At 40.1% G+C, this 26,672-nt stretch overlaps 1 protein-coding gene across 1 annotated transcript; it reads left to right on the top strand.

Moving 5' to 3' along the window:
- Positions 1–4,118: 4,118 nt before the first annotated feature.
- On the top strand, positions 4,119–15,389 carry AMBN (ameloblastin). The gene is made up of 10 exons (XM_040237021.1): positions 4,119–4,142; positions 5,064–5,132; positions 7,144–7,194; positions 8,488–8,535; positions 9,019–9,129; positions 10,636–10,827; positions 11,852–11,890; positions 12,155–12,214; positions 12,310–12,354; positions 14,646–15,389. The coding sequence occupies exons 1-10, from the start codon at positions 4,128–4,130 to the stop codon at positions 15,192–15,194; spliced, it is 1,179 nt and encodes a 392-aa protein (XP_040092955.1). The 5' UTR covers positions 4,119–4,127; the 3' UTR covers positions 15,195–15,389.
- Positions 15,390–26,672: the final 11,283 nt, after the last annotated feature.

Below are 26,672 nucleotides of genomic sequence, written 5' to 3' on the forward strand. Positions count from 1 at the left end.
CTTAAAAATTTTACATTACAGCCTTGGGGATCCTTAAAAGTTTTTCCCTGGGACAGGGAAATGCTGAAGTCAATATTTTAGGAAGATAAACTTGATGTTGCTGTACAAGAAACTGAAAGAAAAAGAAACTAAAAGGCAAACATCTAGGAGACAATAACCCCAGGACTGAGTATGAAAAACATTTTTTAAAAAGGTAAAAGCAACATTACCTATATTACCTATATTGGATATTTGGCTTAAGAGTAAGACAGAACATAAGAGTCCTACCAAAATGATGATCATGCTCATAAACTGTAAAAGACACCATTTCCATGTTTAGCTGTCAACTAGGAAGCTTAATCCCATAGATTTAGCATCAACTTCCATACAGAGGAAATGCCTTCCATCTGGTCCCTTCTCTACATCCTTGGAGCTCATGGACCTAACCACCAATACTCCTCCACCTCTAACACACACACACACACACACAATATCTTCATGGTCCTATGTTTCATTGTAGTTTCTTCCACATGAAGGACAATCAACCCATTTATTGAGCACCCACTATAGCTGCTGTGAAAGAAAGTGAAAGTCACTCAGTCATGACCAACTCTTTGAGACCCCGTGGACTAGACAGTCCATGGAGTTCTCCAGGCCAGAATACTGGAGTGGGTAGCCTTTCCCTTCTCCAGGGGATCTTCCCAACCCAGGGACTGAACCAGGTCTCCCTCATTGCGGGTGGGTTCTTTACCAGCTGAGCCACAAGGGAAGCCCAAGAATACTGGCGTGGGTAACCTATCCCTTCTCCAGGGGATCTTCCTGACCCAGGAATTAAACCAGAGTCTCCTGCATTGCAGACGGATTCTTTATAAACTGAGCTATCAGGGAAGCCCAAACAGCTGCCATATCTTGATCATATTGCCAAATCTTTGAACTAAGCCTATGGTAGGTAATAAATATTATCCCTACATTAGAGAGGAAAAGAGCAAAGGGGAACTAAAAAGCCTCTTGATGCGGGTGAAAGAGTAAAGTGAAAAAGCTGGCTTAAAACTCAACATTCAAAAAAACTAAGACCATGGCATCTGGTCCATCAGTATGATCTTAGTTTTTTTCAGTTCAGTTCAGTTCAGTTCAGTCACTCTGTCGTGTCCGACTCTTTGTGACCCCATGAATCGCAGCATGCCAGGCCTCCCTGTCCATCACCAACTCCCAGAGTTCACTTAGACTCACATCCATCAAGTCGGTGATGCCATCCAGCCATCTCATCCTCTGTTGTCCCCTTCTCCTCCTACCCCCAATCCTTCCCAGCATCAGAGTCTTTTCCAATGAGTCAACTCTTTGCATGAGGTGGCCAAAGTACTGGAGCTTCAGCTTTAGCATCATTCCTTCCAGATAAAACCCAGGGCTGATCTCCTTTAGAATGGACTGGTTGGATCTCCTTGCAGTCCAAGGGATTCTCAAGAGTCTTCTCCAACAACACAGTTCAAAAGCATCAATTCCTCGGCACTCAGCCTTCTTCACAGTCCAACTCTCACATCCATACATGACCACTGGGAAAACCATAGCTTTGACTAGACGGACCTTTGTTGGCAAAGTAATGTGTCCGTTTTTGAATATGCTATCGAGGTTGGTTATAACTTTCCTTCCAAGGAGTAAGCGTCTTTTAATTTCATGGCTGCCGTCCCCATCTGCAGTGATTTTGGAGCCCCCCAAAATAAAGTCTGACACTGTTTCCACTGTTTCCTCATCTATTTCCCATGAAGTGATGGGACCAGATGCCATGATCTTTGTTTTCTGAATGTTGAACTTTAAGCTAACTTTTTCACTTTCCTCTTTCATTTTCATCAAGAGACTTTTAGTTTCTCTTCACTTTCTGCCATAAGGGTGGTGTCATCTGCATATCTGAGGTTATTGATATTTCTCCCAGCAATCTTGATTCCAGCTTGTGCTTCTTCCAGCCCAGTGTTTCTCATGATGTACTCTGCATACAAGTTAAATAAGCAGGGTGACAATATACAGCCTTGATGTACTCCTTTTCCTATTTGGAACCAGTCTGTTGTTCCATGTCCAGTTCTAACTGTTGCTTTCTGACCTGCATATAGGTTTCTCAAGAGGCGGTCAGGTGGTCTGGTATTCCCATCTCACTTCTTGGCAAATAGATGGGGAAAAAATGGAAACACTGACAGACTAATTTGGGGGCTCCAAAATCACTGCAGACAGTGACTGTATTTATGAAATTAAAAGACACTTGCTCCTTCAAAGAAAAGCTATGACAAAGCTAGACAGCATATTACAAAGCAGAGATATCACTTTGCCAACAAAGGTTCGTATGGTCAAAGCTATGGTTTTTACAGTAGTCATGTACAGATGTGAGATGTGGACCATAAAGAAGGCCGAGCACCAAAGAACTGATGCTTTTGAACTGCGGTGCTGGAGAAGACTCTTGAGATCCCTTGGAGATCCCAAGGAGATCAAACCAGTCAATCCTAAAGGAAATCAGTCCTGAATATTCATTGGAAGGACTGATGCTGAAGCTGAAACTCCAATACTTTGGCCACCTGATGCAAAGAGTCAACCCACTGGAAAAAACTCTGATGCTGGGAAAGATTGAGGGCAGGAGGAGAAGGGGGAGACTGAGGATAAGATGCTCAAAGGACTCAAAGGACACGAGTTTGAGCAAACTCCAGGAGATAATGAAGGACAGGGAAGCCTGGTATACTGTAGTCCATGGAGTTGCAGAGAGTCTGACATGACTGAGCTAATGAACAACAACAGAGGAAGAAAGTGGAGTTCAGAGAGATTAAAGGACTTGATCAAGCATCAGAGCTGGAATAATAGAGACCAAAAAAAAAAAAGAAAAGAAAACAACTTTCACTTCAAGAATATTCTGCTCTTTACAAAACATATTCAGATTTTACTTGTCTCCTAAAATCTCTCATCAATGGCAAATGGAGTTTTTCAGGCACAGCTTCTTAGATAACATTATTTGATACTGTTAGACCTAACTTGGGTATGAAGAAATCTTTCTCCCAAAATACCAGCTTCCTCAACGTTCCCTGTAATTGTCAAGATCTCTGCTTCCTTGAAGAGTGTGCTTACTCATCCTTTCTCAAGAAAGTAGTATCTCTACCACATCTGAAATCATACTTTTGGAAAGACAAGGAGGGGCAGAGAAATAGCAAAAGCAGCTAAAGTTCAATCCATATCCAAGACATTCGTTCTGTTCACAGAGAAAATCCCGTTCATGTTGATGCTGGCTGTTTACGTGACACAGATATGACTTACTAACCTGGATGAATACTAAATGCCTGAAAATGGTTCTGTCTAACGAATGAACTGAGAGTAGTTCATGGAGGAGCCCATGGACTCCATTGGTTCATGAGAATATCCTGATTTATGTCCCTCTCCCTGCAATGACCAGGCACTAAAGGTTCACCTGAGGTGATTATTTCAGAGGGTCCAGCTGAAATTTTTTTGCAAAAGTTTGTTTATCTCTAGTCTATCATCTTCAGATATGAAAATATCTAGGAAACTCTGAGGAAAAAGTCATAACATATTCATTATCCATCTAATGTTTTTATCCTCTCTTCCAGGCCCAGAAAGTTATTTCAGTGTTTCCTTCTAGAGTGTGTGTATGTTGAGGGGAAAGGAGAGGATTTACTTTCACCACAACAAATATGAAGGTGAAACCCTTGAGGATACCGGCTCTGGGTCATTAGCTTTACCCGAAGATTAAAAACCTACACAAAACAGATAATGGTCTATTTTACATATATTTCCCCTAGCTCACCAAAATGATTGTCTTCAGAGTTTATGTTCATTATTCCTTCACTGTCTCCCCTGCAATCGAGTTCTCTGAATAAATACAGGGGTTGAGTTACAATTAAAAATAATGAGACTCCGCTGGCCCAGTGTCCTTGCATGAAATAAAAGGGTGTGGGCTAATTGCAGGAGCAGAGCTGTTACGGGTTTTTTTCCTCCCATTGAGCTTCACTTTGATTGGTGGATTGGCACTTTAAATAAAGGTTTCAGGTCTTCCCTGAATGAGAGATACAGAGTGAGTCCCAGGCACAGTCCAGAAAAATTTTTTAATCTTCTTTTCTTAGAACTATCTTGGTTGGCATCTCAAGGCCCTGAGAGCACAGTGCATGCCAGCATTGAAGGTAAAATGTGATTTTATAATTTCCATGTGTTCCTGTTAGTTCTTTTCTCCTATCTCCAGGCAGCTTTTATAAAGAGGTTTTATCTTCATTTGTCACTGTAAGCTGAATAATAGCTTATGGTGAACCATTATTAGCATGTTCCCAAGAAGACATGCCTAATACCCTTTCAGCTAAGGGAAAAAGACTTATCTTTCGACTTTTTTGTTATTTGTGATTATTAGTGACAGTATTAAATTTGGAAAAGTATAGGAAGTTTAGCAAATCTTTTGACTAGTCAGATTTCTGTTCGTGTAAATGTAAAGTGCCTTTTGAGTTCACAGAATAAATGAGAGATAACTCATTTTAGAAAGAGGAAAGCTCTATTTAGAGACATATTTTACACTAATATCAAAGGAAATTATCGTTCATTTTTATTTTTAAAAAATAATTTTTGGCATGGTTTCCTGGATAAACTAAACATAGAATGGTATGTCTCATACCATAACAAACCCGCACATAAAGGTTTGTTATGAAATGACTGTTGGTTGTATTACATTTTAAAATGCATTTCAAAATTTACTCTGGAAGGAAACAAAGTATAAAATTCTGTGACTCAAACTTTATAGATGAACATTTCACATAGTGGAAGGGATTTTTAAATTCATAATATATTTGATGAAATGAAATTATAGAATATTCATGGAAGTGTTCCCACATGTTCATTTAGGTGGTAGCTTTGTTTAAAACAAAAAAGCACTTAGAAATTTTTAAATTCTTCATCAATTCATTCTAAAAATTTGTTGTTCAGCAATATTTAGTTGTTTTGTTTTTGAACCTAGTTGTTTGGAAAAAGCAGAGATTTGGCTGATGGAAATATTGTCTTTAAACCATTCTGAGATAAAAATTCATCTGATTTGATTCTCCAATCCAACTCCTTTTCAGATCCCACTTTTCAAAATGAAGGACGTGATACTGATCCTGTGCCTCCTGAAAATGAGTTCTGCAGTGCCGGTAAGTCAGTCCTCTGGGGGTACCCTAGTAGAGATGTAACCAGACACCAGAAAACACTGAAGGACCTAGCTGAGTGTCCATACAGGGGCTCACTGGGATTAATCCAGTGGTATCTTCCTATTGAGTGAAAAGTTATAGCTGCCTAGATGTCAGCCTTTACCGTCCAAAAAGAAAGTAAAAAATGAAAGTTTTAGTTTCTCAGTCTATCTGATTCTTTGCAACCCCATGGACTATAGCCTGCAAGGTTCCCTTGTCCATGGACTTCTCCAGGAAAGAATACTTCAGTGGATTACCATTCCCTTTTCCAGGGGATCTTTCCAACCCAGGGATGGAACCTGGATCTCCTGCATTGCACGCAGGCTGTTTATCACTAAGCCACAGGGAAAAGCCTTACCAACCAAAAGCAATAGCCAAATATGTAATTTTCCTATTCACAAAGATATTTTAAATATTCCAAAGACAACTCCCATTATTCAACTCAGAGTTTGGTCTTATTCAACTCAGAGTTATAAGAGGTAGGTGGTCTCCAATGATGTCACAGCACAGATTTATTATCAACTACCTGCTATCATTATGAAAGTGAAATGGAAAGAAGAAATTTCTCCAAAAAAGTAAGGTACATTTTCTTCTTCATTTTTAAAAGAACAATATTAGCCAAATTCCTATGGTTACAAAACGGAGCTAAGTAATTCCATTTGAAGCTAGCAATTACCAACAGATTTGCTTTATAGGGAGATATTGTGTGACCGAAAGCTTAAGTTTCTTAAATGAGAACATGCCATGGCGATGGAGCTAATGGTGTGTTACACAGTCCTTTACCTGGCACATTCTCTCATATACTGAGATGATTTCATGTGAATACCATCCTTTGAGCACTGAACTACTCCCATCAACAGTATGTGATTCAGTTTACATGAAGACTTTATTCAGCTTCTACATGAATCTGGGAAACACTGACTAAGCACCTGCCATGAATCCAGCAACATGCTGGAATTGGAGACATGAAGATAAATGTGACATGGTCTCTTATCTTGAGAACCTTGTAAGTGGCCTCAAATGAACTTTAAATATTTACGTTTCTTGAGACAAAAGTTCTTTGGGTGTCTTAAAATATTTTGGAAAGGAGGGGTGGCAGTGAAAACTGACTACTAGGATGAAAACCTCCATTCTACAAATAAAAAGTTTCTATTCCATTCCTCAGTGTGAATTTTAAATGAAAAAAAAAAAAAACTGAAGCTGCTACCTTAGCTGACCTTTGTATGATACTGACACTGGGGTCACCTCAGCCACCAACCATCAATCTAACACCCTGACACTCTTGGAACCTATAATGGTCCACAACTGTGTCAATCAGGTCCACTCTGAGAAAGAGGACAATTGCTTAGGATTGTCAACTGACTGCCTGCCCAATCAGATGTTCTTTTACTTCCCACTGGGAAAGATATCCTCTATCTACATTCATGTAAATATTGTTCATTAATGCATGACTTAGATAAATAGAAGCAAAGTGTTCTTTGTCCTGTAGTTGAATATGTTCCTGTTACCTTATTTTCGTACTGGCCAATAGGAGGAAAGAAGGGTCAACTCTCATATTCCCTAAAATGCTGAACAATTTGCTCACCACACACACATACACACACACACACACACACACACACACACACATACACACATATCACTCTTTTTGCCTACACAGCTAACTTTTTTCTCTTCTTGGAGTATTTGCTACACATTTATAGCTCTTTTCCTTCTATCCATTTGCAAAACTGAATTATTTGGAGAAATCTGCACCATGACTCAGATGGTGGGATTTTCCCTGTGTTAAAAAGTAAGAAAATGGATAACATATGCTCAGAAAAATGTTCTTGAAATTCTTGCTCACAGAGGAAAACTATGTACTGGTGTGTTTTTCTATTTTAAGTGTGTAAGGAAGTTTCTTGACGTTAAAAAAAAGTGGTGGGGGGTGGGTTTCTCTTGAAAGAGAACACCAATTATTCTTATTTCCATTTAGGCGTTTCCTCAGCAACCTGGGATACCAGGCATGGCTAGCTTGAGCCTTGAGGTATGTATTGTCAGAGTATTTACATACAATCGTTACATTGGTTTGTTTCTGATAAGAGAGAAACACAAGGGCTGTTTCTCAGTTTTCTGAGCCAGAAGTCAGTGGTTGTCCTCCTGTCAAGTTCTAGAGAAGATTATGACATTTATTAGAGCCTCACCTTATAATTTTACTGCAGTTTTAAATTTTCAGGTGTTTTGGTCTTTAGAACACCATCTGTATGCAAATCAAAGCAATACTAATATTTAATACATAATACATTTATTAAAACACATTGTTCTGAATTCACAAATGGTTCATACTTAGTTCGTTCTCATTACAGTGTATGATAAAGTTCCCATGAGGAAAGTTTATCTTACAAAATTTAATTGTATATGAGGACTGTAAACAGCATTAACACAGTAAGATGCTACCTCCTGCATAGACTCTGTCTTACTGCAGTTCTTATAACTAATATAGACTCTGCTTAGAAAATCCCAGCAAAATAGAAATGTTTCAGGTGTCAGTAGAAAATATACACAGTTAAGAATAGAAAAATGTTTATGAGATTACAAATTTTTCACAAGGTCTTACAAAATTTATTTATATCATGACAGTCTAAAGGAAATCGATACTTGTATGTGCTAGAAGCTTTTTTCACATGGAAGCTAGTTTCATTGAGTTACTTTTTTTCTTACTTTCTAGCTTAACCTCAACTCAAAGCCTTCTAAACCTCTCCCCAGGAAAAAGTGAAATTGACTTTCTGTAGAATTGGCAGCATTCTTGACCATCTATCTAGATACTTACCATTTCCCCCAGTATTTTTTATATTTATTATTTTGAGGCCTTTTTTTTTTAACTTGGGAAAGAGGTAGGGTTGCTTTGTTTTGATTTGCTTTAGTTTGTTTGCTTGTGTGTGTGCGTTTTTTTTCCAAATTTCTCTTTGGGCTGTATTTGTAAAAGGCAAAGTAAATTAAATGGGAGGAAAAGAGTCAATGAGACAATGTCTTCATGATTACACTGATATTTCAGTTGAATGGGTTGTTTTCCCATGTTTCAATATGACCTCCACTTAAATGATATTATCTCTCTTAATTAATGATAAAAAGCTCACTATTTTAATAGCAATAATAACAACAATGGCAGAATCATATTTAACATTTCCACTTTTCAGTGATGATTTGTGTCTCCTATCTTATTCAAGCTGACCCACCCCAAACTTTGTCTTAATATTATGATATGTCAAAAAATCAATTGTGTCATACACAAAAGGAACATATGTGGCAAACACTAACTGAGTTTTCTTTTTCTTGATAGACAATGAGACAGTTGGGAAGTCTGCAGGGATTAAACCTGCTTTCTCAGGTAATCGTATTTTCAAATATCTCTTATTGCAAATATTCATGGTATTTGTGGTAGTGATATTAGCAGCAGCATTGTAATTCATAAAATTTGCTTGTGAATAAACAATATCCTAACTACTAAAAGAGCAAAGAGTAACTGAAATAACCTAAAACAAAATAAGGACCTAGGATGGGATAGTAGGAAAACAATAAAAATAATGTCGAATTTTCTTTAGTACAAAAAAATTCTTTTTTGTATTATCAATTTTATTATACAGCCCAAAATATGAATGCTTTTAAAAAACCAAAATCTCAAACAAGTTTATGGAAATATTACAGACTGGCTCAGAATAGAAAGCAAATCTATTGGAAGAATTACCTACCCACATTAATGAATATCACTCTTACTTTTGCTATTTCTGCACTTTCTGTGATCTTTTTAGAAAATTAAAACCAAGACAACACTGAAATGTAATCATACTTGTTTTTTTCTCCATGTCTTTAGTATTCAAGATTTGGCTTTGGGAAATCATTTAATTCTTTGTGGATGAATGGTCTTCTCCCACCACATTCCTCTCTCCCATGGATGAGACCAAGGGAACATGAAACTCAACAGGTAAGCTAGTTGCATCAGCGTGTCTGAAACTTCAAGCTTTAAAATATTCCTCTGCTTGCTTTCTCTAAGTTGTTCTATACTAACCACAGACAGGTAACAGTAATGAATACAAAAAAACCCAAGTAAAATAAATCAAAATCTATAACTGTTTTCAGCACTTAGGAAAATTTAAAATGAAATGGTCCAGAATTTCAACCCATTTTGTATATCTATTTCAAATAGGAAGTTATGGCTTCCAAAATAAAAGAGACCTATGTTAAAGATATGAACAGTAATAATAAATAAACTAGACTCGAAAGCAGGCGATATCTTGGAAAAATCTAATTTTAGTCAAGATTCCCTAAATACTAAAAGACACATTTAAAATGATGCCAAAGTCCTAGTTAAAACACCATGAGCCCTGTAGCAATTAATAAATATATTAATCAGTTAATTATTATTTATTTGGTGCCTAATAAATACATAAGCCAAATGATAGATTGGCTTTCACTCCATAGATTGGGAGTGAAAGTGAAGTCATTTAAGAATGGCTCTAAAGTTTATGAAATTTCACATCAGATTAGGGGAAAAGACAAAACAACACATTACAAGGTGCTGAGTTGTGAGGTATAACTAATGAATGAAGTATAAGTACTAATGAAAGCCCGGGAGTTTAGAGATGGGAAATGCTTGAAGAGGTAAATCAGAGTTCACATTGTGGTGAAACTTCTAAGCCACTTTGAAGTGGCTGCAACCAATTTAAAAGTCATAGGGAGCTGTTCACAACAGATCATTTCAAAGAGGAGCAACCAAGCATGGTTACTTGAACAGGAAGCTTTGATTTCAGATGATTTTCTACAACAAACAGCATTACTGACAAAGCTATATTTAGTGGGACCGTAAATTACGTTAAGGGTGATTCTTTCTCCATATGATTATTTCCAAATTGAATTCATGATGCCAGAATTCAGTTGATATTTTATTTGGTAATCCTTTCTCTTTCCAAAAAAAAAAAAAATTATCATCTATCATGCGCCAGGAACTTAGAAGCTAGTTAAGTCCTGGGGCTATGAAGATAAACAAGACAGCATATTCTGTATTAGTTGAATAAGGAATAAAGACATGACATAAATCATTGTAATCCACTGAGAAGATGGTAACACAGAAATACACAGAGGCAGTTGGAGGAACCCAGAGGAGGAAAAGGCTTGTTCTACCCAGAAGTTCATATAGCTTCCCATCCACATGAGCAGTGGTATAGTCAGTCCCAGTGGAAGCAAGGGAGGTAAGACACCTACCAGTCTTATCCATATAACATTGCTTTTAAGCAAATAGATGCTTTCTATGTAACACAACTTCAAGGCAAGTCCCATAGACTCTCTCGCAAGTACAAGTTCCCCAAGACCTTTCGCTTTAGAAATTCTAGACCCCACAGTTCAGTGAGCCATCACTTCCTGACGCTCCTTTCAAATTTCTCTGCAGTATGAATATTCTTTGCCTGTGCATCCCCCACCTCTCCCATCGCAGCCATCCCTGCAGCCTCAACAGCCAGGACAGAAACCTTTCCTCCAGCCCACCGTTGTCACCTCCATCCAGAACGCAGTCCAGAAGGGCGTACCTCAGCCTCCGATTTACCAGGGACATCCGCCCTTGCAGCAAGCAGAGGGGCCGATGGTTGAACAGCAGGTGGCGCCATCAGAAAAGCCACCAACGACCGAGGTACCTCCTTTCTCTGAAGTCCTGTCAGGATCATCCATTAACTTAGTGAACGAAAACCGATTTGCAGAGCACATCTAAATAATCAGAGCTTTGGGTATAAGGCACAAAAATACAAATATGTGTCTGAGCAATTGACATATTTGGGAGTAGAACATAGATATCCATTCCTGCCCTCTGCCATCTGAGATGGGGAGTATGGATTCTAAAAGATCCTGTTCCTATAAAACTGGTCTCTTAGTTGCAAAAGTGAAAGCTTTCACTGAAAATAGGATAGTCCAGAGAAGTCCAGGCTTCCTATCATCAAGCTCTTTTTCAGTGCTAGAAGACAGAGAACAGTGATTGATCTCTCAGCATTGCAAGCAGTATTGGTGCATCACCATTTCTCTGTCTGGTAGCTGCTGTTTGTAGTTTAGTCGTTGTGTCAGACTCTTTGCAACCCCATGAACTGTGGCACACCAGGCTTCCCTGTCTCATGGGGTGAGATACTCCTTTCTGGTGGTAGAGAAGACAATCAAGCGAAAGTACTGTGTGATAAAATAGAGAAAAAAGCAATGGACAGAAAAGGAAGTTACCATGTAACTAGTATGTTGCAGGCACTTAACATTCTCCAATATCATCCTGACTCCCATCCTATAAAGATAGACATAATCATCTTTTTTTAAAGAGAAAAAGAACAGATACGGAGAGGTTATAAAATGTTCCCAGTATCACACAAAAATTAAGTGACAGGGCCAGGATTCAAACCAACCTGACAGGCTCTGATCCCAAAATTCATTACTTTCTATGCTGCAAGACCAAACAAATTTGTGAGACATGATACATCCCCCTACTGTGCACTTGAGTCGTGTCAGGAAGGGGCAATTGTAATCTTGTAGGTTATATCCTCCAAGCTGAAATGAAACTAAAAACATGGAAATTCATTTTAGATTGTTTACTTATGTAATCATAAAGAGGATCAGAACCCTTTAAGTTCATTTTGTCTTTTCTGATTGCTCAGTAATTTTAATGTTTATCTGTAATGCAGCTGCCAGGAATGGATTTTGCTGATCTACAAGATCCACCGGTAAGTACAAATCTCAATAAGATACTTTGTTGGGAAATACATCTCTATACTTTAAGGAAGAAGAGTAAAAAATTTTAATTGTCCCATTTATGCATAAATATGAAGTATAATGGGTTGCTTTGTTTTCTTAAATATTAAACACAATATTTATCTTAGTAATTCATCTGAAAATGTATTTCGTATAACTCTTAGAAATGTCTGTAATGGGAGGTTTGCTGTGTTATAGCAAATATGAATTGTTTATTCTCTTTCTACCATTTAAAGATGTTTCCAATAGCCCATTTGATATCTCGGGGACCAATGCCACAAAATAAACCATCTCCAGTAAGTTTTTTTAATACCATTTCTCTGTTTGTAATTTATTTCAAAACTTTTCTCTTGGGAATGCATTGTGTGATGATTATTGTATTTATATTTAGCTTTATCCAGGAATATTTTACGTGACCTATGGAGCAAATCAACTGGTAAGTCTTTATCCTATTTTAATTAAATGTTACCTTAGGAGATAATATTATAAAATCCAGGTCTCCAACAACAGATCCCATGTTTTCTGACTGCCGAAGTTAGCAAGCAAAATGGCAAGGAGGCACACTTCCTATATGGATGATTCTGGCTGGGCATACAAACACACACACACACACACACACACACACAATGGCATCAAAGACAAGGTAAATAAATTTTCTATCGGAATTATCCAAATTGGCCACATTTATTCAATAATGATTCATCTCTCCACTTTACTCCACCTCTGGACACAGCATTAATATTAAGGTTTAAGGAAAGACCAATTGACTTTTTTCTTGAGTATCTACAAAGATAATAGGAGTCAGCTGGTTCATAATATGATTCAGCGTTTCTTTTTGAACAGAACGCTCCTGCCAGACTTGGCATCATGAGCTCAGAAGAAATGGGGGTGAGTAATGTCTTCAAACTCTTCTTAAAACAGTGGCCAAGGGAGAACAGTCACAGATGACTGGCTGCAAGAGGCATTGGCCATGTGTAGCTGAATATACAACATGGGACTCAGGTTGTTCCACTCCAAAACCAAACGCTGGATTCTGAAGCAGCGTGCAAAGAGTCATCACATTTCCCATGTAACTGTTTCTGAGTGATGAGCATTCTTGCACATAGGATTTTGCCCCATTTCTTGAATGCACAGGAGCACAGGAGCAACATCTCTTGAAAAGCCATCATTATTGAACAGCAAATGCTTCAAACCAAAAAAGAAACACACGGTTCATGAAGTTCCCCTTACTTCTCAGACCATTTAACCCCTCAAAACAACAAACTCAACAAAATAACAAATCATTTAGACCTCAAAATTGAGAGATCAAAAAGAAAAAAATTAACCAAATTTAAAATTTGATTATTGTAAAATTCCAAGTACATTAATGACTTAAGTCAAGTATATTCTTACTCTGTTATCATTATCCATGCATATTACAACTTTAAAATTTGAGATCAACAGACTCACAATTGGACTTTTTCTTTCAGAAATTTCTATGTTATATCTGTTAGAACACAAAACAAAACCATACTAAAGTAAAAAATCATTATCAAATCACATCAAATTAATAAATACAGATCATATCAAATTAATAAATACACATTAGCATGCTATTACTTAAAGAAAATTCAAATCTCAAATTATTGAATGCCTTCTGTGAGTGAGACATGTACAAAGATCCTCTGGAGATAAGTTAAATAAAATAAGATTTCTGATCTCAAGGAGTTTACAGACTAATCAGTGGGAAAAATAGATACCAGAGCAGATAATGTGATAAGGGTCACAGCCCAGGGGTTCACAGTACCATCTCTGGAGGAGATGATGTGAAAATCTGAGGGTGGAGAGCCATGAGAAGGTAAGAGGAAAAAGTACTGACTCTACATAACACAACATACACAACTGACTCTACAAAACAGGGTGAAAATTCAAATGACAATTTTCATTTTGTAATTTTATTTAACTTGTTTATATTCTGCCTCAATCTTAAAAGATTTTCCTGTAGCTTATAAAAAAGACAATAAATATAACCAAAAAAACTGAAGATAGAATTTTTAAATGAGTCAAAATGAGAATACAGATATGTAAGTTATAAGGCCATGCACAACCATTGTAAGTAGCCCAAGATTTTGGTTCTGAAATGTTTTGCAACAAAGGAAAAAAAAAGGAAACATGGTCAGTTCTAGAATTTTAACTGTCCACAGGAAGGAAATGTTACCATTTTTCCAGAGGAAGGAAGGAAGGAGGGGAAGAAGAACGAAAGAAGGAAGGAAGAAAAAATTTTTAAAGAAAAAATATTACATGGGGCTTCGCTTCATTAATTTGAGAGATACTGAGAAATTATATTGACAAGGTCCTCCAAAACTCTGCTCAACCTATTTAGGAATGGATCAGATTTATGTTTGTTTTACAGTGGTATTGCCCATTTCAGCTGCTTATTGTCTTCTTAAAACTAAATTCAAACTATTTTTTGCCTGTAGACATGGTTTTTCCCTACTTCCCTGCTTCTCGTCTTTCCTTTCAGCAAACATTAAAAGGGTCTTCATCTCCCTTTCAAAGAAGTGAGAGCCCCACTCAGAAAAATGCAGAAGTCAATTTAGTGAGAAATGTACTTATGCAAAGCTGTCAGCCAATTCCCTGTTCCCTATCAGTTTTTCTGTGGCTTCTCTGTGGATTTGACCAGGTATAATTGCATGGTGTAGTTAACAGTATGTGACAATAGTGTCTTTGGTAAATGGTTTTTTCCAGGGAGGAAGAGGAGGCCCAGTGGCCTATGGAGCCATATTCCCAGGATTTGGAGGCATGAGGCCCAGCCTTGGAGGGATGCCCCAGAACCCAGACATGGCTGGGGACTTTACTCTGGAGTTTGACTCCCCAGTCGCTGCAACCAAAGGCCCGGAGAAGGGAGAAGGAGGTGCACAAGACTCCCCTGTGCCGGAGGCCCACCTAGCTGATCCGGAAAGCCCAGCTCTCCTTTCAGAGCTAGCACCTGGTGCCCTCGGAGGGCTTCTTGCTAATCCTGAGGGCAATATTCCCAACCTGGCAAGGGGCCCTGCAGGGCGCAGCAGGGGATTCCTTAGGGGAGTCACCCCAGCAGCTGCTGACCCACTGATGACCCCTGGATTAGCTGAGGTTTATGAGACCTACGGCGCTGATGAGACCACAACTCTGGGTCTCCAGGAAGAAACGACCATGGACTCCACAGCGACCCCTGACACTCAGCACACATTGATGCCAAGAAACAAGGCCCAGCAGCCCCAAATCAAGCATGATGCATGGCATTTCCAAGAGCCCTGAGAGTCTGGAGATATCGGCTACTTTCTGTATGCACAAGCTCCCCAGCTTTGTCCCCATAGCATATCTGTTTGCGAAAACACTTATTACCCTTCTGCAGCAAAGGCATTAAAAGTGCTAAGCACATATTAATAAATACAAGTGGCTAGAAATAGTGTAGGTCCCCTTCTTGCTTTTATTCTCTTATTGAAATAAAATGTGCCGCCTGTCTCTGTGATTTAGAAATACTATTAATAACATCAGAGCAAGTCAAAGGGTCTCTGCATTTGAAAATCACTGTTTCTTAGCTATCTTGGCATTACAGAATTTCTCCCGCTAGCATGACACTGTTATATCCAGGAAATGTGACAGTACTTTGGAAATTTTTCTTTAGGCAAAGGCACATATTCTTAGAATTATAAGTTATTTCATTCAAACGTTATTAAACGGGGACTGGTCAACAATCCCTGACTGGTATTACTGGGTTTGGTTTACTGGATTTAAAATTCTCATTTGTAGAGTATTTTATTTAATCTAGTAAAAACATCTAGCCTATTTTAAATAAAGAATTTTTCTCACTGAAAATATCAGGAATTATACGCTTATTATTTACATATATTTAAATGGTTAAGAGAAGCATACTCATGCCCTGCCTTTGCTACTCTTTAACTCATTTTATTCAACTTGTTTTCCTTTCCTGGCAAGTTTATTGAGTATCTACTGATGCCCTCAGCACTGTGCTAGAGAACAGGGACACAGCCCCTTCCTCTGCGCTTTCAACAGGGGTGATTGACAAGTAGACAAACAACCACTGTAATAACAAAAATCTGGTGGCTCAGATGGTAAAAAATCTGCCTGCAATGACGGAGACCCAGGATCAATTCCTGGGTGGGGAAGATTCCCTGGAGAAGGGAATGGCAATCCACTCCAGTATTCTTGCCTGGAGAATTCCACGGACAGAGGAGCCTGCCAGACTACAGTCCATGGGATCACAAAGAAATGGACACAACTGAGCGACCAACACACACACACGCAATAACAAAAACAGCCACTCAAGGCCAAACTTGAGTACTTTACATGTATTATCTCACAACAGCACTGCAGATTAGATACCCCCAACTCCCCAACATATGTGAAAAATGCTATAACAAGATCAAGTACAGAGTACCCAGGAACCACAGAGATTAGGGCATCTCCAGGCTGATTGGGAGTATGCGAGGGGCTCGGAGAGAATCACACAAGTTTTCTCAGAACAGTATCGAAAGCATCTGCAGAATGAGGCCTCCAAGAAGAAGAAACCCAAGAGTCATGTGGGCATCATGTGAGAATTAGCTCATTTCTGTGAAACATAATGTGGGAAAAAGGAACCCAGATAATGATCAGTACTTGTCACCAAAGCTAGGGTTTTATCAGCCAGGGCTACTTGCCTAAATCAAGAGGTTCCAAGGCCAGATCTGAAAAGTCATCTCACCCCTAAAAAGCAGCCTACTCCCTCATTCTCTCCATTTCCTCTCAAGATGCCCAGACCAGGCCTCAGAGTCTGTGCAACTCAGATTCCCCTCCATCTCTTGTGGAGATTTTGAAGAATAAGCCAAGGAAAAGAGCCCTGACATGCCTCCTCACCTGCGCTATTTCAAGAGCCTTAACAGGACCATGCAGCCACTTCTTATTTGCTCCCTCTCTTCAGGCAGAGCTCTTATTTCCTCCCTCTCTTCAGGTGAGCTCTGCTCACCCCCACTCCATGGGTTGGAACTGAAGGAGAGATTCGGGGGATAAAAATTCAGTTTGTGTCCCATAGTGGCTCTGGCAAAAGTGCAAGGATAAGAGAATGATAGCCACAGTAGCCAGCAGACACCCACTGAGACCCACCTTAGCATTCCAGACAGTCTCCTAAAAAGCAATGCCATTAAAGACAGGTATGACTTCAAACCTTGACATCACTTCTAATTATCTATAAGTCTTTGAAAGTGGAGACTTTGTCTCTCTGCTCCTGTGTTTTCGTGTCCCTAAAGGAGTCAGAGTGCAACTCACCCCACAGAGTTGCTGTGAATACTAAATGAGATAAAGTCCGCAAATAAAATTGCTACATCATAGTAGTTTCCTTCTTTTCCTACTGATCCTTTTCATAAGGAGAACCTAACAAAATAGCTTAAGTAATAGTGGAGAAATGGAATATTCCCATTATCTGATGAAATTGTGCTTTTCCATTCACACTCCATACCTACCCCTTTTGTCCTTCTTTGGAATTCATTTATAAGATCACATATGCTGGTTTCCCTGATGTCATATAACAGGCTCAAAGTTGGTCTCTGCTATTGGCAGGTGGGCACTTAATTGTGTTAATGATTAGATCAGCTTTGACAAGAGGGATACCAAGTTGTTGATACCATATCACTTCAAGCACCAGTCCATGAACAAACACTAAGGTGGGTTCAATATACCCCACAGGAGGAGGCATCTTAATTACTGAGAATTTCCTTCACTATGACTCCCCTCCACTGGACATTTACATAAGAAATAAATATCTTCCTACTATAGCCCATTCTAAAACATTTAAGTAGCCTGCCTTCTAGACATCCTTATTAGTAATTGTCCAGTTTTGTTCTTTTTGACTTCTTGAGCAGCTGACCAGTCTGGTGTTGACCCTGAGTTGGTATTGATAATATCTCAAACCATTTGTCCTTCCATACATAAGAGACACCAGATATACTATTTGGAGTTCTGTCCACTCAGTGGGCTTGTGTGGTATTAACTGTACACTTCCAGCTGATGCTAGAGTACAAAAATCCATAAACCAGGCACACATTCCTTCCTATTCATTAATTGATCATATATAGGGTAGTCATAATTGATACTCCAAATTAGGATACTTTTGACAATGAAAAGTAGTGTCATGAATGATGAATAATGCAGACCAACAGGTATAAACCAGTACTACCTAGGGTAAACCTGGATATCTGCTTATTCTAGTCATACAGAACTTCCCATGAAACCAGATGTATGGATTGAGGGAAAGACATCAAGTTATATGAAAGTCTGAACCTGTTGCTTACACAAATTGAGGCCTTCAAATCCGCTATAGCCTGATTATTTTTATTTATGATGGATTACTTCTGTTTATACTGTTTTATGGTTCAACGGATCGTAAACCACCTAGTTCAGGATGAGTAACTCAAATAGCATAATCACTTGGCATCCCCAAGTCAGCACATTGGGTATATTAGGGTCCAGTAGCAAGGCAAGAACTTCTTTTCACAAAGAAAATCTAAGGTTCCATGCTCTTATTCTTATGTCAGGGTTTGTCAGAGGTCCCATAAAGCCTCAGATCCTTCCGTGGGCCCCTGTCATAAGTCATAATGCACACGTGACATAGAAGCTTATGCTACTGTATGTACCCCTTTCTTGACCTAGTTCAGTTCAGGTCAGTTGTTCAGTAGTGCCCGACTCTTTGAGACTCCATGAATCACAGCACGCCAGGCTTCCCTGTCCACCACCAACTCCCAGAGTTTACTCAAACTCATGTCCATCGAGTTGGTGATGCCATCCAGCCATTTCATCCTCTGTTGTCCCCTTCTCCTCCTGCCCCTAATCCCTCCCAGCATCAGGGTCTTTTCCAGTGAATCAATACTTTGCATGAGGTAGCCAAAGTATTGGAGTTTCAGCTTTAGCATCAGTCTTTCCAATAAACACCCAGGACTGATCTCCTTTAGAATGAACTGGTTGGATCTCCTTGCAGTCCAAGGGACTGCTTCCCTGGTGGCTCAGACAGTAAAACATCTGCCTACAATGTGGGAAACCCGGGTTCAATCCCTGGGCCAGGAAGATCTCCTGGAGAAGGGAATGGCAACACACTCCAGTATTCTTGCCCTCCCCCCAAAAAAAGAGGCTCAAAGAAGTATTTTAATTTTCTTTCTTGACCTAAGTCCCACTCAAAACTGGCCACCTTTCAAGCCATACAATATGTAGTATACATTGTCCTCAAAACACACACAAAAAAACCAAAGCATTGTGCTTCTCTCATCTTGCCCAGTGGTGCAAGCTGCCTCAACTTGCATTTCCCTTTAGCTATCTTGACATGTCCCATGCTCCTATGCCTCTAGAAATGGCAGGAATCCCATAAGCTTTTCCAGTATTTATCTTCCACCTTCTGGCTTGATTCTTCATGCTAATCAAAACCTGTGGCATTGTGTTTTCAATGGAATGGACTAGCATGGTTTCCAATGGGATTTGAAGATGATCAAGGACCCTCGGGACTATTTTATGATGGATTACAAGAAAGGTGACACAGTCTTGAGGCAAGACAATTTAAGTCTGTATTGTTCCCACCCTTTAAAAGCAAATTGCTTCTGATTTTTCTTACTGATTGGAATTGAAAGAAAGCATCTGCCAGAACAATAACCACATATGACATTCCATGGGCTATACTAATTCATTCCAATAAAGCTACCACATCTAGAACTCAAGCTACAACTGGCATCACCACCTGATTTATTTTGCAATAATCCACTGTGTGCCCATAACCCATGTAGCATTTGCATCAGCCAAACAATTGAGTTAAAATAGGGATGTGGTAGGTCATCTTCGCTTCCCTTTATCTCTCAAGCCTTCAGTGGTGATGCTAACTGCTATCCTTCTCCCTACAGGTCTTACCATCTTGTCAAGGGGATTGGAGGAAGCAGTACAGGTCTAGGAGCTTCCTTCCACTTGGCCTGTCCTACCATTATAGATTTAATTCCACTGGTGTAGGAATCAGTATGGAATTCTGTCAATCACTAGGCATATCTCCTGACTATACATTCTGGGTGTAGGGAAGAAACCACAAGATAGAGTCATTTAACCCCCCCCCCCCCCCCCCCCACACACACACACTATTAGATGGATGTGGACCAATTCTGTCTCTCGTCTGATTTCCAAAGCTTTAATTGACAAAAAATAGGCTTTTCAGATTCAGAACCACTGTCTAATAACCTCCAGAAAGTCTGGGTATTTCTCTTCCCCCACTCCACTCTATACAGTCACCATAGTAAACTGCTTCTAGTCTCTCCAGAGAAGACCCAGGGAAACTTCCATAATATACATACGTGGTCTTTCTCACAGAGACCTTGTCTCCCCTCAGATAAGGGGCTCCAGGTCTGGGAAGTAGGTAAGGGAATGCGAATTCTACTGTGGTGACTTGAGTTGGGCTCAGTGAACCTAGAAACTTACCTTTTTATGCCAAGCAGCACCTTAACAGGATGTCCATAGATTGTTTTCTAGAGACTTATGATCTTTTAGTCACCACCACATATCCCTGCTGGTCAAAGCATCCTGACTCCCATTCCATCCTGTGATTTAGTGTGGTAATTGCACCCTCCTTGTCTCTGAGAGACTTTGGCCTCTATTATTTCAGAATCCTATATTTCCAATTGATATTCCAAAGCAGCAACCTCCATCATTATACCTGCCCTGCTGCTGCTACAGCTAAGTCATTCAGTCGTGTCCAACTCTTTGCAACTACGTGGACTGTAGTCTGCCAGGTTCCTCTGTCCATGGGATTCTCCAGGCAAGAATACTGAAGTGGATTGCCATCCCCTTATCCAGGGCATCTCCCACCCCAGGGATTGAATTCATGCCTCCTGCGGCTCCCAAATGGGAGGCAGATATTTTACTGTTGAGTCACCAGGGAAGCCATCATATCTGCCCTACAGAGGATAAAACCACAGAGCTTTCCATAATGTCTTAAGTCAAGGAAGGGTCTTCTAGGCCCTTCTGGGTGGAGAAGGGCTGGGAATAAATCTGGAATGGTAAACATAATGGAACCATTACACCAATACCTGGCATTACACCAATGTGTCTTACCTGTGGCATGCCTGCCATCAGTGTAAAGAAGTGAAACTGAAAGTATTAGTCACTCAGTTGTGTCCGATTCTTTGAAACTCCATGGACTGTAGCCCACCAGGCTCCTCTGTCAATGGGAATTTCAGGCAAAAATACTGGATTAAATTGCCATATCCTTCTCCAAGGGATCTTCCTGAACAAGGGATCGAACCTGGGTCTCACACATTGAGGGCAGACTCTTTACCATTTGAGCCACCAGGGAAGCCCAAGACAATAATTTTTATGTAGCACATGAATAAATGTATTTACATCAAGTGATGATGGTTTTTCATTTACAGATACAAAAATAAAGTTTCTTTTAAGATAAATTTTGTATAATAGGCTCTACACTCACCTACCTCAGTTGAACTACTGACTCACATTTGTTTCTTTATATGACTTTTAAAGTGTTAAAAATTTTTAAATTAAAAATAGTACAGATTAGTAGCACTAGTGGTAAAGAACCCAGCTGCCAATGCAGGAGACAAAAGATGCAAGTTCGATCCCTGGGTAGGGAAGCTCCCCTGGAGAAGGGCATGAAAACCCACTTCAGTATTCTTGCCTGGAGAATCCCATGGACAGAGGAGTCTGGCAGGCTACGGTCCATGCGGTAGCAAAGAAACTGAATGACTTAGACTGAAATGTCTAAGACATGACTGAAATGACTTAGCACAGACAGGTTAGGGTAGGATACAGCAACAATCACGAAGGCAATTGTACGTAAATGACTATGTACATGAACAAAGTTTAGAAAAACACTGACTTAATTCAATCTTTGCATTTATAGGCAAGGGGTCTCATGCCCAGAATGATAATGTCTTTTTTCAAACTTTATTTGCATTAGAGGTTAAAAATACAAGCCTTCAAATTTCCCCTCGGCTCTCACAGAGATGCTCCACAGCATTCAAGCATTCATTTGAGAATCTAATGAAAACTGTGAAATGAAGACTCTTTGAGATTCTATTGGACTGCAAGGAGATCAAACCAGTCAATCCTAAAAGAAATCAGTCCTTAATATTCATTGGAAGGACTGATGCTGAAGCTGAAGCTCCAATACTTTTGGCCATCCTGATGCTGGGAAAGATTGAAGGCAGGAGGAGAAGGGTACAACAGAGGATGAGATGGTTGGATGGCATCACCGACTCAAAGGACAAGAGTTTGAGCAAACTCCAAGAGTTGGTGATGGACAGGGAAGCCTGGGGTGCTACAGTCTATGGGGTCACAAAGAGTCAGACACAACTGAGTTATTGAACTGAACTGAATATTCATAAAATTCTGCCTACAATTTCAGTGATTACTCAGACAGCCTACAGTCAAATCATTCAAATACCTACCAGTATGCGGTATTGTATGAGTGGAGGCAAATATTCAAACTGACCCAGACTCACAGTCTGAATTTTTCAGAACTTGAAAATACTTTCTTTGGGAAAGTAACTCTCAAACACATGAAAGAAAGCTCTGAATTCCTAGGAGTGTTCAGCTTCCATCCAAAACTGCTCACACAGAAAGAAAGAAAGTGAAGTTGCTCAGTCATGTCTGACTCTTTGCGACCCCATGGACTGTACCCAACCAGGCTCCTCTGTCCATGGGATTCTCCAGGCAAGAATACTGGAGTGGGTTGCCATTTCCTTCTTCAGGGATCTTTCCTACCCAGGGATCACACCCGGGTCTCTCACATTGCAGGCAAACACTTTATCCTCTGAGCCCCCAGGGAAGGATTGGCTAATGCAGATTGCATGTGACTATCAGTCAAAGGACATCAATCAACAGACAGATGGGCTGCATTTTGCAAAGAGGGGCACCAAAGACGAAGTTTAGACAGTTCCTTTCTTCCTGAAACACTGGAGACTGGGGGGAGGTGGGAATACATGCAACCACACTCCACAAAACCAGACGCTAGAAACAAAATTCCCAGTTCTGAGAAATAATCATTACAAAGTTGCCTGTCATCATACCTTTTGCTGATGCCTTCAGCTCTCTCCCTGCACTTTCATCTTTCACAGGGCTCAGCACTTTCCTGCCAACAGACCCCCACATAACCACCAGTTTGATAATGACTTAAAGATAAGCTATGTGAGCACAGTGAAGGAAATGACTGTGGGCTTTCCAGAGTGAACCGGGATTTACATTCTAATTTATTCACAAACTAGAAATGTAGTGAGGAGGGGGCTGTTATCTAAAGATGTGTTTAGAAAAACTGACATAAACAAGTTAGTCCTGGAGATATGTGTCTAGCACAGGTTGGACATTATGTTAATATGAGCCTGGCGGGCTACAGGTCATGCCGTCAACAGAGTCAGTCATGACTGAGTGACTGAGCAACTGTGCACGGACGCACAGGGCTATGCTACTTCCATGAAGCAAGGAAAGCTAAGACCCATAAGATGAAGCTACAGCATCACTACAGGTTGTAAGCTTGGGGGGAAAAAATGGAAGATAGAAAGCCAGAAACCCTGAGACTGTCCCTCTGTCTTGGATCTCTGAGGCTTACTTTTATACCTATCCGAAGGCCAAGTATGCCAAGCCAGCTACTTCCAAGATGAGTTTATGAAACATATGGGTGTCAAACATGTAGCATTTGTCTCCTTTTTGCAGTTTTAAAAATGTTAGCATCAAGTACATATTTTTGTGAAAGGTCCTGTGCAGGTGCTGAAGGTGGTCATCCATCTCAGTTTGCTGGAAAGCACGTTTGTCCAGCAAAGATCCAAGTGAACCCCTGCACTAAGCACTGTTTTAGGCAATGCAAAAACAACAGTAAGGGGAACACCAAATCTGTGATATGACTTCAAGTAATGATAAGCCCTGTGATGAAAGCTAAAGCAGGGTAAGGGAAGAAAGAGGAAGGAGAGACTATGGGGTGGTTAAGGAGAGCTCCCTGAGGAGGTGACACTTGAATTTCAAAACCAAAAGCTCCTTAAAGAACAACTAGTCAAACACATACATTAAAATTTTAAAAATAAAACACTGAATGCCAGAAAGTTAAAACTTGCTCAAGGTTACACAGGGGCTTCCCAAATGGCTCAGTGGTAAAGAATCCATCTGCCGATCCAGGAGCTGCAGGTTCAATCCCTGAGTCAGGAAGATCCCCCGGAGAAGGGAATGCCTACTCACTCCTGTACTCTCACCTGGGAAATCCCATGGACAGAGAAGCCTGGTGGGATATAGTCCATGAGTTCGCAAAGAGGCAGACATGACTGAAGTGACTTAGTGCACGCACGCATACACACACATACACACACACACACAAGGTTACACACAGACGAATGCGGGATCTACAAACAGAAGCCAGCCAGACCATGGTATTCCCAGTCTGGGATTCTGCACTCCCATCTGCCCCATTCTAAAGCACCTTCTCAGTCTTGGTGTTGCACAGGCAGAAGGAAACATGTGACTTGACCCTGACCTCATGCCTGGATTTCATTAGACAGCAGCATGGCACACTTAGTTTAAACACCAATTCTGCTCTTCCTGGTTTGTGACCCCATTCCTTCATCATTCTGTGCCAGAGTTCCTTATATGAAAACAAAACAGACAAGGCTAAGAAAGGTAATCAAATTCAACACGTTAGAACACACAATAGTGACTTGCATATTAGAACTCCATAAATATTAATACAAGGAATTACTGTGCCTTTTAGAACTATTGATGTGTATAGCATTGCCTATAATTACAATTGTAATGAACAAATTATTTGTGTAATATTTGTTTAAGATCTGTCTGCCCCCACCAGCCCATAAGCTCTCTGATGACAGGGCTATTTGTCTTGTTTACTTCAGTGTCTCCAGATGCTAGAATGGTACCTGACTCAGAATATGGACTTGATAAATATTTACTGAATGACTTAATGAATTAAAATGCATAATTGCTATAGATTTTGGAAAAGAAAGCAAAATTGGTAAGAATCTTGCCAGTAAAAAACTGCCGTTGCACATTTTTACTTAATGAGTCTTAATTTAGACTCACTATTTATTGTCACAAGAGAAGGCTTTAAGTAAGCAATAGCCTAACTCATTCTGTATGAGTAGCTATGTCAATATGGTCCCCTACTTTATACTACCTAGAATTACTTATCACAAGAGTCAAGTTCAGTTAAACCTCTGCAGTTGGACTTCATTCATTCAGCCAACACATTTTGAGCACCTACTAGGCCCTGGTACTGCACTAGCCACTAGAGACACATGATATCAAGATGAGTAGGTCACTCAGATGCTGCTGTAAATGCTGCTACTTAGACGAGGACTCAAAGGAAAAGCTGACTCTGCGGGGAGTAAAGGAGGAAGTGGCGCAGAGAAGGGTATTTTTGAGCTGGCTCTGAAAAAATACAGAGCTTTCTAAGTGGAAGAAATAAAGAGAGAATTTTAGGCTCAGAAAACCACAAGTGCAGATGGACACATATTTAGAAAGATCTGAAGAGTCTGGGGAGGGGAAATAAAACAATATGGCAAGAGTGTCAGGATGTTAGGAAATAATTTCAGTGGTGTGTTAGGAAAAACAAGAAGAGGCAGATGGTGACTTTATGCCAAATTAGGGAGTTTACATTTTGTCCTACACCTCCCAAAGAAGCAGGATACGGGACCGGAACTGGTTTGGGCGAAATTAATCCTGACAGCAGGGAAGTGGGTTGGAGGGTGTCTTTGAATTAGGGAATGGTTGGAGGAGTGAATCCAGTTAGGACTGTCTCTGTCCTCTGAGTCTTCTTTCCTGTCTATCCTTTCTGTCTCCCTGACTTGTGTGTGTGTGTGTGTGTGTGTGTGTGTGCGTGTGTGTGTGCGCACACGGGCGTGACTCTATCGCTCTTTCAAGTCCTCTGGCTCTCTGCTTTCTCTCACACTATCTCCCTCTGGCTCACTGCCTTTCCCATTATCATTATTTGATGTACAAAATACATAAAATTCCTTGCCTTTACTGCAAAAGAAGATAGACAAAAATTGTTAGGAAAATATACATTATTTGATGATGAGCACAATCAAGAAAAAAAAAAGCAGGAGAGAGGATTAGCAAGGATGACAGAGCTACAGTTTTACCTCACTGAGATGGTGAAATTTGATTGAAGACCTATAGGAGGCAAGGGAGTAAGCCATGGAGACTCTGGGTAAGAGTGTCCTAGGCAAAGCCCACAGCAAAGGCCCTGAGGCAGAAGCATACCTGGCATGAATAAGATAAATTAAGAAGGCCAGAGTGGCCTGAGAAGAGGAGGGAGACAAAGTAGGAGGAGAAGGCTGTCAGAGAGATGGGTTCAAACTCATACGGCACAGGCTGAGCTGAGCCCATTGGAAGAAGTTCATGATCTGACTTACATATATTTAAATATATATTCAACATATCACTCTGGCTGCTAATTTGAGAAAAAAACTAAAAAGGAGCCAAGAAGAAGCAGAGAGACCACTAAGGTGGTAAGACTCAGCAAGAGTGAACAGAACAGGTTCAAAGTGGTCTGATTCTGGATCTATTCTGCAGATAGAGCTGCCAGGATCTTCCAAGGAATGGGGAAGAGTCAAGGATAACCCCAAGGTTTGGGGTCTGTGAGACTAGGACAGGGACACATCCCTTTAGATGATGCTGGAAGAAGCGCAAGCTGGATTCAAAATTGCCGGGAGAAATATCAATAACCTCAGATATGCAGATGATACCACCCTTAAAGGCAGA

This window comes from Oryx dammah, unplaced genomic scaffold, assembly GCF_014754425.2.
Source record: "Oryx dammah isolate SB20612 unplaced genomic scaffold, SCBI_Odam_1.1 HiC_scaffold_3, whole genome shotgun sequence".
NCBI classification, from domain to species: Eukaryota; Metazoa; Chordata; class Mammalia; order Artiodactyla; family Bovidae; genus Oryx; species Oryx dammah.